Genomic DNA, 12,838 nt, shown 5'->3' on the forward strand with positions numbered 1-12,838 from the left:
AGAGGGCTGTGTGCAAGACTCTAATTGATTTTTACAATCCACATTATCCGTAATTGAATGAGATAAGTCTGAATTCATAGTAGAATCAGTAGATACAACTGCTACAGGGTCAGATACCAAAGAGCGTGATGCACACGTAGAAGATGGATTTTTCTGAGGGGATGAGGGTCTATTCGATATTTTGCTATTTAAAGGTTCTGATGTATCAGATATATTCAAAACAGTCGCGTTTGAAGCAGTAGTACTTGACAACAATGGTTGTGCTCTAGATGACAAGGAGGTTTGACTACAAAACTGCGGGTTTGAATATTGTCCATCTAAGCCAAAAGGTCGATCCTCGTGTCTGTTCATCTTTAGGGAGCCAATCTATGATTGGCAATATCTATTTGAAATGATAGAATTGAGGTTTAAAATTCAAGCTTGGATTCCTAATGAAAATTGGCAAAGGGTAATGCAAATAATAAATGGATTAGTGATAATGAATGACTAGTTATAAATAGGACAATCGAATAAAGAACCAATGTGTGTATTAAAACTATGAAACTGTGCCAGTATTGAAGGAAATGATTAGATAATTTCAATTGGAAGGTACTGATATATACTCCAAGTAGTGCTATATTGCATTTGATTTACAGTCGTATTCACTTAAGTGAAATATTAAATAAAAGGACCAAAATGCAGAATAGTCTCATGACATGATTGGTGGCAATTCACACCAAATTCACTAAAAACCACTGTTTTTGAGCCCCTTGACAAAGTTGACTGGCATTGTGCTCATTTTGTACAAGTGGGTGAATGTTTACATTTCTGGTACAGTACATCACACACTTGCACAATCTTTAACTCTCATTTCTGAAAATCAAAGATTGCAACATTAGATGAGTGTCATGTATAGTTGCATCCTGAGATTGTTCTCTTGAGTTAGAGCGCAAATGTATCTGTAAGATTTTAGGATACAACAAAAATGAGTTGCATTGACAACATCGAAACAGTTGAATCCAATATCTGGATTGTTGTGAATCTGGTGATCGTACAATGTATGGCTATGCCAAAATAGGACAACTCCAGGTCAAAACTATAGTTTGATTTTGTAAGATGGACCTTGTGTCGAGTGAACAAACAATGCAGTCGATTTGTAGTAGGAATACGCAACAAATCTTCGACTATGGTCTATTCCAAAACAAAAAAAAACAATCAATGCAAGACAAGTACAAAAAAGTGACCCATTCTACGTGAATACGACTGTAATACAAAGATGAGAGCTGAGATAGAGTCAAGATAACTGGATGCACACCAATGCAATACCTAGCAGAATCAAGATTACACTAGACCAGTAGTGAATAAACCAAGTAAATCCAAAAGTGTAAAGTTTCAGTAGTAAAAACAAGCCAGCAGTAGCCTGTGGTAGTCAGTACTGCTATAGCAGATGATGGAGTAGTTTTTAGTAGCAATTGACCATTGGTTTAATGTCAAACTATTACTAGACAAATGAGTGATACCAACACCAGCAAACACTTACAAAGCAGTTTAATCCAGTGTAGTATTGACAATAATGTTCAAGTACAAGTATTCCAAGTCGTTTGAATAAAATAGCAACTGATAGTCTGGATAATAGTTCAAATCGGCTTTGTGACAGTTCAAGTAATTTGAATTCAAATTACTTGCAAATGATCGTAAGCGATCATTCACGGTTGTATGTGTGTCAACACTTGTTGGAATGGAGTTGAAGTTATATTTTTGTAGTAGAAATGAGTTGAATCATTATTTAATACAATCGAATTGTTTTAATAATCATGCATTGTATAATCACCAGATTTTGTTAATACCTTCGTGTCCAAGAGAACAATCTCATCAATTCAACTCTACATGATAATCACTGAATAATTTAATAGAAAAATAAATCATTCATTCAGTTGAAAAATACTCGCAATAATCAGTCAGTTTGCCAAAGGGTTCAAGAATGCTTTTTGTAAATTTAGTGTGAATTGTCACCAATCATTTCATGAGTTTATGCAATTTGTACTTTTATTTAGTATCCATCTTACATGAATACATCTGTAAAACCATCAACCATGTCACTCAAGAGAGATATCGACGAGGCAGAACTCTCCGAGTTTGCTCGATCTGGAAAGGATTGTAAACAAATGTCATTTTCAAGCACTCACCACTACGACGACGACGATGAGGATGACGACGACGATATTAGCACTGACTATATTAAAGGCACTAGTGTTCTGCATTTGAATCCTTCTGGAAACATGATTCATGTGTCCAACAAAGGTAACGCAACTGACCAGTTTTTGTTTTCAGTGGAAGCATTCGCTACCATTGTCAATCTTTAAATTACTCATCATTCTACCAATGTACTGGTCTAGCTAATGATACCACTAGAGCTAATAATGGTAACAACCAAATATCTACTTCAGCTTGCACTTCTGACTATCTATCAAAGACACTCAAACAATCCAATACTGGTACTAACAGTGGAAACAATATCAATGATGCTACTGGCTTCAATTCTCTCGATACTGGATTTACTAGGAAACGAACCGCTGGTAGAAGAAAAATCAAAATCGAGTATATTGAAGACAAGTCTCGCCGGCATATTACCTTTTCCAAAAGAAAGGCTGGGATCATGAAAAAGGTAAATTCGCTCTATGGATTGAACGAGGCATTGATCCTTTAACTGCATCTCGATCCGCCATCTTGTCCTTTTGCGGTGGATCGGCCCGTTTTAGTGATCAATGCATTCACAATTGTTTTGGTCAAGCCATGACTATTTTATTGATATTTTCGACCCGTACAAAACGACGGGTCGAAAATATCAATAGATTTAAACTTTAAAACCATTACTGAATGTTATATTCAACATCAACCTTTATCAGGCATACGAACTATCCACTCTTACTGGAACTCAAGTACTTTTACTAGTAGCCTCTGAAACTGGACATGTATATACTTTTGCCACTCCAAAACTGCAGCCATTGATTACCAATCCTGAAGGCAAAAGCATCATTCAATCGTGTCTGAATACTCCAGATGAGGGCATCAACATGCCGCCTCCTGATGTGGACTTTCATAGTGTCAATTTCAATCGCACAGGCATGAGTGCCGATTCAAAGTACATGATGGATATGCAGTTGGAAAATGCTTCTGGCATGACAAACATTGATGATGCCATCACTATATCCAACGCTCTTGTAGACTCTTCATTAGTAGATTTAAATTTAAAAAATTCTCCTCATCCACCCACTTCTAATGTTCAAACAATTCAGCAACTATCCGTTGACGATTTGAATCCACTCAATGCACCCCAACTGCATATCTCCCCAGTATCTCCTCTAACTGCCGTTGATCCCCACCACCAAATCGGTATTTCTGCAGACTCTGCAACTACCATGAATCGGTTTCCTCATAATTTAGGAATTCTGACCTCCAATCAAGATATAGAGAATAATGTTGGACCATTTCCCACTCCTACCTCTGCTGGTGGTGCTAATCCAAACGTCTTGTCTTTGGCCAACACTCGGATCTCAAATGTTGGCGTCGTGAATGGTCCAATCTCACTAGTAAAACCTACTATAGATGTAGGTATGGCTTTTTTGGATCAGCACCAGGGAAATTATAATCATGCTTCATTTGATTCTGGTCAGCAACGACACTATGATTCTCATTTCGATCAAAACGTGCAAGGCAGTGGATTCAATCATCAAGAAGAACAGCACAAGCATCTGCTCAACCAGCAGCATGAATTGATGCATAATCAACAATTTCGACACCAAAGAGTGTATTCACATCATCACGGACAGCAAGGATACCCACAGATGAGTGGAGTAGGGCAATCCTCTTCACTAGAGTTTACTAACCCTGTTGGGTTTTCAGAACTATTGCAGCCTGACAACGGGATAGACACGACTCGAGATGAATCTGGTAATAATAGTCGTTACTCATCACACAAGCAACACCACACATCATTGCGTGCATTACCACATATACAGCATTTACAAATTCCTAATATTCAGCACCCACCGACATTTTCATCTAGCATAAGTTCACAAAGGGAGCACACTATATCTCAGCATCACAACTACTGCCAGCATCATTCGTTTGCTCCTAGACCCTACATTTCTACAGAAATCTCACCCAAAGTCATCTATCCATCATACACGTATCATCCATTGGTGTCTGGAAATATCAATGACAGCGGAGATATACACCCTACACTATACGACTCTATTGATGATGATATGTATGTAAATGATGCAAAAATGATGAGTGATAAGGGTGTGGGGGATGGAGTTGAAGGATTTGGCGGATAGGTTTACAATTTTTTCAGTTGTACTTTATTATCTTTAGACTTGTGGTATAATATAAATGTTTTAAAATGCACTCATGTTTATAAATGGTTTTGGTACTGCTGTATTGTACTTTTCAAATTTGATCATCATCTGTATGTATCAGACTGCATCATTCATATTGATGCATAGGAAACTGCTGAATGTTGAGCATTCCAGCTGCTAAAACGCGAATTCAAACTTGTCCAATCTACACCATTTTGAATTGTATCAACGCATCATAGAGACGACTGAATTCAAAATAATATGCATACATCAACTGTCAAGCTGTATGAGGCCCTTGTTGGTGGAACTATCATCACGCCAGTAAGTAGAAATAAATCAAGACATTAACACATTCATACCATTGAGATGATTCAAAATCAAAACGTAACGAAATGATACGGGGATTTAGGTTATGGGATATGTAATCAAGGACATGCAAGAATGGATGCAAGTACACGAAATAAATCAACCAAGTCTACAGCATGTGTATGCTCGTGCCAGTACTACGGTACAATCTACATCTAAACCATTTATTTCTGGTAGTGTAGTGTATGGACTAGTTATTGGTGCGGCTTTGGTTGCTATCGCGGCAGTTTTGGCATTTGTAGCAATACGACCCAAAACTACAGCCAAAGCAACAACGCAAAGTCATAACCACACAGAAGTTCCATCACCCGTTGACGCACCACTCCAACCCGACTCGGAAACATACACTGGGAAATGCAAAGAAAGGATGACAATAACTCCTACGGATGAGATCGAGATGATGGAAATGAACTTTGAACCAGCGAGTAGTCAAGTGGATTATTCCAAGCCGTGTAGTTCTTACTCTTAAATAGGAATTCTTGGTGTATAGTTTTTATTTCCAAATCCAGTTTTTATTGTTGAAATAAAGGTTTATAGATTGCTGTTGGATTCGAACCGAGTTTTTTAAATCTTGAAGTTTACCATTCAATCCGTACATATAAATCATGATCACTCCTAAATACTCGGCATATGAGAAGGAAAAAAAAGTGGGTGAAGGCACTTATGCTGTAGTGTATCAAGGCTGGGCTATTCCCAATACTGCTGTTGGTTCCACCGACTCAAAAACATTAGGTATTCCATCAACCAACATGTCTTTGCATTCAGCTTGCATACATCAAACACTAAACTGTTTGAATGACACCATCAACCAGGACTCAAGAAGGAGTTGGATAAACGTAAAGTAGCCATTAAAAAGATCAAGATTGGCCAATTCAAGGATGGTTTGGACATGTCTGCCATACGAGAAGTCAAGCTACTTAAAGAGTTGCACCATGTGAACATTGTCGAGGTGCTCATCTAAACTCGGCATATAGTCTGCCTTGATTCAATCCATTAACACCTGTTATGTTTCGATTCTTTTCAATAGCTGATTGATGTGTTTGCTCACAAGACCAACCTGAACCTTGTGCTAGAATTCTTGGATGCTGATTTGGAAATGATCATCAAGAATAAGAATGTGGTATTTAGTGCTGGTGATATCAAAAGCTGGATGCTGATGATGCTTCGTGGGCTATTCCATTGCCATCGAAACTTTATTCTTCACAGGGTAAAGCTTTATTTTCCATGTTGATTTATCTCCAAGAATGGGATCAAGTCTAAATGTTGCTCATTCATGCTAGCATGTGTATCTTGTTTAGGATTTAAAACCCAACAATTTGCTCTTGTCATCAACTGGGCAGCTTAAAATTGCTGATTTTGGGTTAGCAAGAGAGTTTGGCGATCCCACTCGAGCCATGACAAGTCAGGCCGTGACTAGATGGTATAGAGCACCAGATCTTCTACTTGGTGCCAAACAGTATGGAACAGCAGTCGATATGTGGTCTGTCGGATGTATATTTGCCGAATTGATGTTGCGCACACCTTATTTTGCTGCAGAAACTGATATTGGTCAATTACAAACCATTTTCAGAGCTTTAGGAACTCCCACTGAAGAGGATTGGCCAGTGAGTTGGCATTGTTTGACATAACAGAAACTCGTATAAACCTGCTAACATCTTATTAATTAGGGGCTAAAATCTCTACCTGATTACCACGAGTTTGCCATGCATCCAAAAACGGCATTATCGGTTCTATTCACTGCTGCCAGTAATGACACTTTAGATTTGCTTCAACGCATGATCATATACGATCCACTAAAGCGTATAACCTCGGAACAGGTAAATTACAAACGTTACAACTGTGTTTGACGAATGCTAAACGATTTACATAAACACTGGACGGTAGGCTTTGGATCATGTTTATTTTCGAAACCTGCCGCGTCCAACGGATCCAAGTCGACTACCAAAGGATACCAATGGACAAACACAACAAAACACGGCAGCAGACGAGTTGATCAAGGCAGAAGAAAGCACAGCATCAAAACGAAAACTGGACGTACAGCAAGGTGATGGTTCCAATACAAGTAAGTTGCATGACATGACATTGAAATGACCAAGTGAATATATAGCAATTGATTTTAACAGAGTGATTGCATAGATCCATCGAGAAAAATTGCACGAAAGTTGTTTTGACATGAATTGTCATTTTTGCTATCAAGATAAATGAATGGAATCTCAGTTTTTATAAATACCAACCCACTCTATTACATCAACTTGGATAGTAGAAAACCATTTAAATTGGTTTATTTTCAAAGTGTTGAGGATTAAGATCAACGTTTCTTTCCATCCTTTTTCTTGATGGTTTCGTCGCCAACGAATACACCCTTTTGATTGTAAGGTTCAGGTTTTCTCCATTTACGAATGTTTGCAGCAAAAGCAGTGACAGCATGCAGATCGATTCCCTGCAATATAATTCTTTGAGGAGCAGGCACGCTCACCTGCACCGTATCATTGACATGAAATATTACTGGGTGAGGATAACCCAGTCGGACAACCAACTGATTGCCATCCTCTGGAGCGGAAGGAGCACGATTTTGGGAAGGACTAGACTTTCCAGCAGTGACTGCATCCAACTGAGCTCTATAGCCAACTCCAACGAGTCGCACTGGTATCATGTATCCATCTGTCACACCAATCACCATATTTTGAATCAAATTACGAGTTGTTCCCCACATTGCTCTCTGTCGTTTATCTGTATATGTATCTACTGCGACGGTAAGGAGTGCATTTGCAGACTTGCTTTTGAGATTGTCATAGAGATTATCGTCATCGGCAAAGTCGGTTTGCTTTGTGGTGTTGGAAGTGATCGAGGGAAGAGTGATGGACACATAAGGTTTAATAGGCATAGATAGCTGTCCTTTAGGGCCCTTGACAGTGATCATGGTATTACAGTCAGGAAAAGACTGAGTTGGAGTGTATGGATCCAAAGAGAAAGTCACTTGAGCAGGACACTTGATGGGTTTGGCACCAATTCGAGATCGACTGATTGATGTGAATGAAAATCCTGCCGTTCTTGTTGTCAAATGAACAGGTTTAGCCATAGCGGTGATCTTGCACAAACATACTGGGAATATACTGGAAGAATTCATTATTCTTGTACCAATGGCCAGTTGTCAAGTTTCCAGTCAAGAAATTCTTTAAAAAAAGAAATTCGAGTCAAGACAAGACAAAGGATACGAGAATCAAACCAGACATGACAATAACCATTCGTGTTGTATTAAGATTGTAGAATCAAGATTTATCAAATGAATAGAAATAATAAAGGATTAAAACTGAATAAGTTGAGATGAACAGAATGAATGTTGAATTCTATTAGTTTGAATGCTTGTAAGGGAATGGTATCAATCTCTTACTGAGATGAGTTCGATACGAGTGAATTCGTAATGAAAGGAGGCGTCAAGCCAGTCACCAATCTTACCTCATCAACCACTTGCAATGGCCAACGCTGAATTCTCTAATCCTTTACGCAAGTTCAAGCTGGTTTTTTTGGGAGAACAGTCGGGTAGGGTTCTGCTAGTATTGATATTTATTACTGAGAATACTGCATGGAGTGTATTTAAATATCCAACTATTGGACTTTTATGGTTGTGGGCGTGTGATGACTGGCTAGTATGAACTAATCTTACATTGGTTGTTGCTCTATCTTGGGCTCTGTTTAATCAAGAACAATCTATACTTGTACTAGTATAGTCTATAAAGAATATACTATCCATTCTCAACATCTACTAACAGTCAATGTATTCAACAAGTGGGCTTCTTGTCAACCCCAGTCTGTATGAGAATAGACAGTGTTCGTCATGTCTTCATTTTGGATTCTCTACAGTGGATGGTTTCTTTCAAATCAGTCTGCAGCATTAGAAGGATTTCATGAGTGTAGTTGACTGAGTTGTGTTTACCAAGTGAAAGGCTGCGTGCTATGGCTGGTTTCTAATCCTTGCCATCTACAGTCTTGTCCTGTTCAGTATTTCAGTCAATTCTATGTGAATGGTTGCATTCAAACTGTTACTATCAACCCTGACTAGTGGTTTGGATGTAACTCACTCTCAGCGCCACATTAGACTGGTTGCAGCAAATGATGGCTTAAAGCTATTCATTTTGGCACTCTAGATCTGACTAGCAACTTGTAAACTGCCAGTCATCCAATCCCATTGCTTTGTTGCATCTGGTTTCGAGCCTGTTGATTTAGTTTTTGATTTTATTCTAAACAATGGCTACAATCTAAAACAAATTGCTCTTGTTCAACCAAAGCTTTTGCATATATTATTGAAACTTTACTAATCCATATCTTTGGTTTTACCATTCTAATCCTTTTTTTGAATGTGTTAGTTGGAAAGACTTCGCTCATTACTCGATTTATGTATGACACTTTTGACAACACTTACCAAGTATGCAATTCAAGATTCAATATTGAGTTTGATTCGAGTATCAGTGTAGACGGATTGCTTATTGACTTGTTCATATTATTTTAACTAGGCAACCATTGGAATTGACTTTTTGTCAAAGACCATGTACTTGGAAGACCGTACTACCCGTCTACAGCTTTGGGACACTGCAGGCCAGGTATGCACTTTAAATCTTACATTTAAAATGTATTCATTGACCACTGTTTTGAATCTACTTGGTTTGATCATAAATAGGAACGATTCCGTAGTTTGATTCCCAGTTATATTCGTGACTCTTCGGTTGCTGTGGTTGTATACGATATTACCAATCGAAACTCATTTGTAAATACTTCAAAATGGGTAGATGACGTTCGTGCCGAACGAGGCAATGACGTTATTGTGGTTTTAGTAGGAAATAAGACTGATTTGAGTGATGAAAGGTAATGTATTCTATTTGCCAAAATCAATACAGGATGCATTGGAATCTGAATTAAACGATTTCATTTATTCATCCGATACAGACAAGTGTCCACTGATGAGGGGGAAAAAAAGGCCAAAGAGTTTAATGTCATGTTCATTGAAACTTCCGCAAAGGCAGGATACAATGTCAAGGCACTATTCAAGAAGATTGCAATGGCACTCCCTGGAATGGAAACGCAAGGCACAGAAAACAATGGTGAGTCCAACACAATGATTTGATTACTTCAACAAAACAGATTTAACATTGGTTTTTAAATAGTCATTGATGTCAAGGTCAATCCTACAGCCAAATCCGAGGGATCGAGCTGTGCGTGCTAAACGAGAGGAATATTTTGAATATGCTTGTGACCAAATGATTTCTTTTTGAGGGGTAAATGGATTGGTGACTACAGAGATTGGATGGAATAAACTTTTTTGAAAGAATATCAAACCATGCCAAGGTTTGGGATTTACAGTCGTGTATTCACGTAAAATAAAAACAAGTTTGAGTTAGTTTTACACTATTTGACAAGATTCAAGTTATTATTAAACTTGGATTCTTCAACATGTTCAAGAATTCATGTTTAATAGAAATGTAAAGATTTAGTTTTTTTAATAAAAGAATTGTCACAAAATTGGATTATTTTAATCAAGTTTGACGTGAAGATTAACAATTATTAAACCAATTGGTACTGTTACCACTGGAGTCATTCACAAATCAACTGGAACGATTACCACTCTAGCAATATTTTCATCAACAGTCTCGACTCAACAGACTACAGATATCTAGTCATGTCACATCCATCGGACACATCCAATAATTGTATCAGCAATAAGATTGTTAATCATATGGACGACACATTGAACAAGGACAACTCAACAACTATCTGCAACAGTGTGCTCAACAACAGTCATTACAAACGACAGTACACTCAGCCCATCAAAAGAGTGTCAACACCGCTAGTTAGTAAAGCGGTGATTTCCTCAACTGCTAGTCGATCATCTCATGGCATGTCCACTGCACGACATTCACCGACTCCAACATCAGAGTCTGTATCAACCCACTCGAGTCTGTCTAGTTCTCTGCATGAATCCACTGCACCATCTAAAGTATTGACTTGTCCTAGAAGAAAGAGTGCGGATTCTATAGACTCCACAACTGCTACTTCATCTACTGAACCTGCAAGCTTTCGTCCCGATACCATCCAAATTCCTGTATCTAACCCATCTGCGACTTGTCAGCAACAATCACCTTGTCATGCTCAAAACTCGTTTATATCGTCACTCTCTTTAGTCAGAAAAAAGACAGTTCCTGTCACAGTCTCCAATGCTTCCCTGGTTGTATCTGGATCCCAACACACTGCTTCTGGACTCTCTCAAAAACGGAACCTAACTCTGGCTTCAATCGATACCATCGATGTAAAAGTATCTCGACAAGCATTCGACATGTCTTTAAACTCGCCATTATACAGTCCTGCAAGTCCTCGTCTGAGTCAACTGCAGTCCCAACTGGCTGTGCAACCAAAAACTCTTGATGCGGATATGGCTTCTACAGCAAGGGATGAGGGCGATGAGTCTCAGCAGACTATCTTCTCGCCTTTGTATCATTCTGTTCATGCTACTGGCCATCGAATAGGTAAACTATTCGCTTCAACTTTAAATTCTCCAATGAATCTTGTATTCGTTATCTGACTTGGTCATTCAATTCATTTGAATCTTGTAGGACATACTCCTCCACCCCATGAAACTACTACCCTGCATAAACCTACTCATATAATACCCATCTCTGCATATGATGCAGCAAATAACTCGGCTGCCGCTATTTATACTACTGCAGATACAGCCGTGCCAACCACAGGTAAATTTCATTGAAATCGCTCTCACAATCTATTGTGCCAGTCCATTGATGGTCTTGTGTTTTGAAATAGAAGCCGGTATTTCACAGGAATCTGAAGATGTAGAGGCCGAAGAAGGCGAATTTGATCCGTATGTAAACTTGACTTATTGTATGCTCTTATTATAGGCCTAATCTTGTTTATTTCTGTTCAATCATAGATTTTGTTTTATTCGAACACTTCCTCCCTTAACTAAAGAACAACTGTATCGACCCTGCGCTCTTCCAAAAAAAACTAGATCAAGTCCACCCATTACTCTTGTATGGTATTTTAGTGCCATGATATTACTATACAACCTTGTATTGATCCGTGTTTGTGCAAAACTTTAATCTTGCTTGAAAACAATGATCCTTTAACCAACCATTTATCCTACCATCAAATAGGTGTTAGATTTAGATGAAACGCTTGTACACTGTAGCACATCCCCTCTCGATCACTGCGATATTACTTTCCCCGTCGAATTCAACAATATCACGTATACAGTTTCTGGTCGGCTTCGACCCCACTACAAAACCTTTCTTGAGCGCTGTTCAGAAATCTTTGAAGTGGTGGTTTTTACAGCCTCACAAAAGATTTACGCCGATCGTCTCCTTAATATCATCGACCCAACGCACAAATACATCAAGTACCGACTGTTCCGTGACTCGTGTTTATTTATATGCGGAAACTATCTAAAGGATTTAAACATTTTAGGCAGAGACCTGGCACGCACAATTATTGTTGACAATTCCCCTCAAGCATTTGCATATCAAATCTGCAATGGTGTACCCATTAGTAGCTGGTATGAGGATCATAGAGATCAGGAATTACTGCATGTCATGGAATTCTTGGAATCGATCAAGGCTGTAGACGATGTTCGGTAGGTGACACTTGTCCCTTTTGATGGCTAGCTGAATGATACTAACTCTATCCTATCTAGTCCGTGGATCCAGCGCGTGTTTTCATTGGAAGAGCGTATCTTGGCATCTCATGGATCCCGATCAACAACGTAGATTTTTTTATATTGTATACGCAATTTGCTATTTTTCTTGACTTTAGTAGTATGAAGTATGTTTTGGTAAATGAAATTGGCTCTGAACTATGCCATGTAATCAGGGCCGATTACCTTGAATTGAAAGTGAAATGTTTTACCTTGAGCCCATTTCGCACTTTTGAAGAATAGAGTTTACAGCCAACAACAGTAGGAATCAAAATGGAACGAATATATACTTGTATTTCAACAGCCTGATTTCATCATGTTTTGGAAATATGGATAACATTAAGAGACTGCGAGTCGTTCAGTACATTGATTGTGTTGACAAGTCAGATTGTCGCTGTTATATGAACCACAATGGATATTTCTGCTATTCAAATCAGCA

General features: G+C 38.5%; 6 protein-coding genes across 6 annotated transcripts; 5 read left to right on the forward strand and 1 right to left on the reverse strand.

Moving 5' to 3' along the window:
- Positions 1-2,557: 2,557 nt before the first annotated feature.
- BATDEDRAFT_7506 (uncharacterized protein) lies at positions 2,558-3,044 on the forward strand (the record flags this gene model as incomplete). The annotated part of the gene is made up of 2 exons (XM_006681251.1): positions 2,558-2,644; positions 2,886-3,044. Coding segments are annotated over 2 exons (246 nt in total), but the record flags the coding sequence as incomplete, so codon positions are not given.
- Positions 3,045-4,601: 1,557 nt separating this feature from the next.
- Positions 4,602-5,175, forward strand: BATDEDRAFT_27129 (uncharacterized protein; the record flags this gene model as incomplete). The annotated part of the gene is made up of 2 exons (XM_006681324.1): positions 4,602-4,661; positions 4,750-5,175. 2 exons carry the CDS (start codon positions 4,602-4,604, stop codon positions 5,173-5,175), a joined length of 486 nt encoding a protein of 161 aa, XP_006681387.1.
- A 136-nt stretch (positions 5,176-5,311) lies between these two features.
- Positions 5,312-6,797, forward strand: BATDEDRAFT_13581 (uncharacterized protein; the record flags this gene model as incomplete). Its single annotated transcript, XM_006681268.1, has 6 exons — positions 5,312-5,410; positions 5,533-5,655; positions 5,734-5,913; positions 6,005-6,310; positions 6,374-6,523; positions 6,591-6,797. The coding sequence occupies 6 exons, from the start codon at positions 5,312-5,314 to the stop codon at positions 6,795-6,797; spliced, it is 1,065 nt and encodes a 354-aa protein (XP_006681331.1).
- A 168-nt stretch (positions 6,798-6,965) lies between these two features.
- BATDEDRAFT_91094 (mitochondrial 54S ribosomal protein YmL16) lies at positions 6,966-7,785 on the reverse strand (the record flags this gene model as incomplete). Its single annotated transcript, XM_006681472.1, has 1 exon — positions 6,966-7,785. One exon carries the CDS (start codon positions 7,783-7,785, stop codon positions 7,015-7,017), a length of 771 nt encoding a protein of 256 aa, XP_006681535.1. The 3' UTR covers positions 6,966-7,014.
- A 394-nt stretch (positions 7,786-8,179) lies between these two features.
- Positions 8,180-10,023, forward strand: BATDEDRAFT_20546 (Rab family GTPase YPT6; the record flags this gene model as incomplete). The annotated part of the gene is made up of 6 exons (XM_006681288.1): positions 8,180-8,246; positions 9,071-9,129; positions 9,218-9,304; positions 9,382-9,566; positions 9,648-9,802; positions 9,866-10,023. The coding sequence occupies 6 exons, from the start codon at positions 8,180-8,182 to the stop codon at positions 9,922-9,924; spliced, it is 612 nt and encodes a 203-aa protein (XP_006681351.1). The 3' UTR covers positions 9,925-10,023.
- Positions 10,024-11,641: 1,618 nt separating this feature from the next.
- Positions 11,642-12,343, forward strand: BATDEDRAFT_13622 (uncharacterized protein; the record flags this gene model as incomplete). The annotated part of the gene is made up of 2 exons (XM_006681271.1): positions 11,642-11,740; positions 11,864-12,343. Coding segments are annotated over 2 exons (579 nt in total), but the record flags the coding sequence as incomplete, so codon positions are not given.
- Positions 12,344-12,838: the final 495 nt, after the last annotated feature.

Source organism: Batrachochytrium dendrobatidis (genome assembly GCF_000203795.2).
Source record: "Batrachochytrium dendrobatidis JAM81 unplaced genomic scaffold BATDEscaffold_12, whole genome shotgun sequence".
NCBI lineage: Eukaryota > Fungi > Chytridiomycota > Chytridiomycetes > Rhizophydiales > Batrachochytrium > Batrachochytrium dendrobatidis.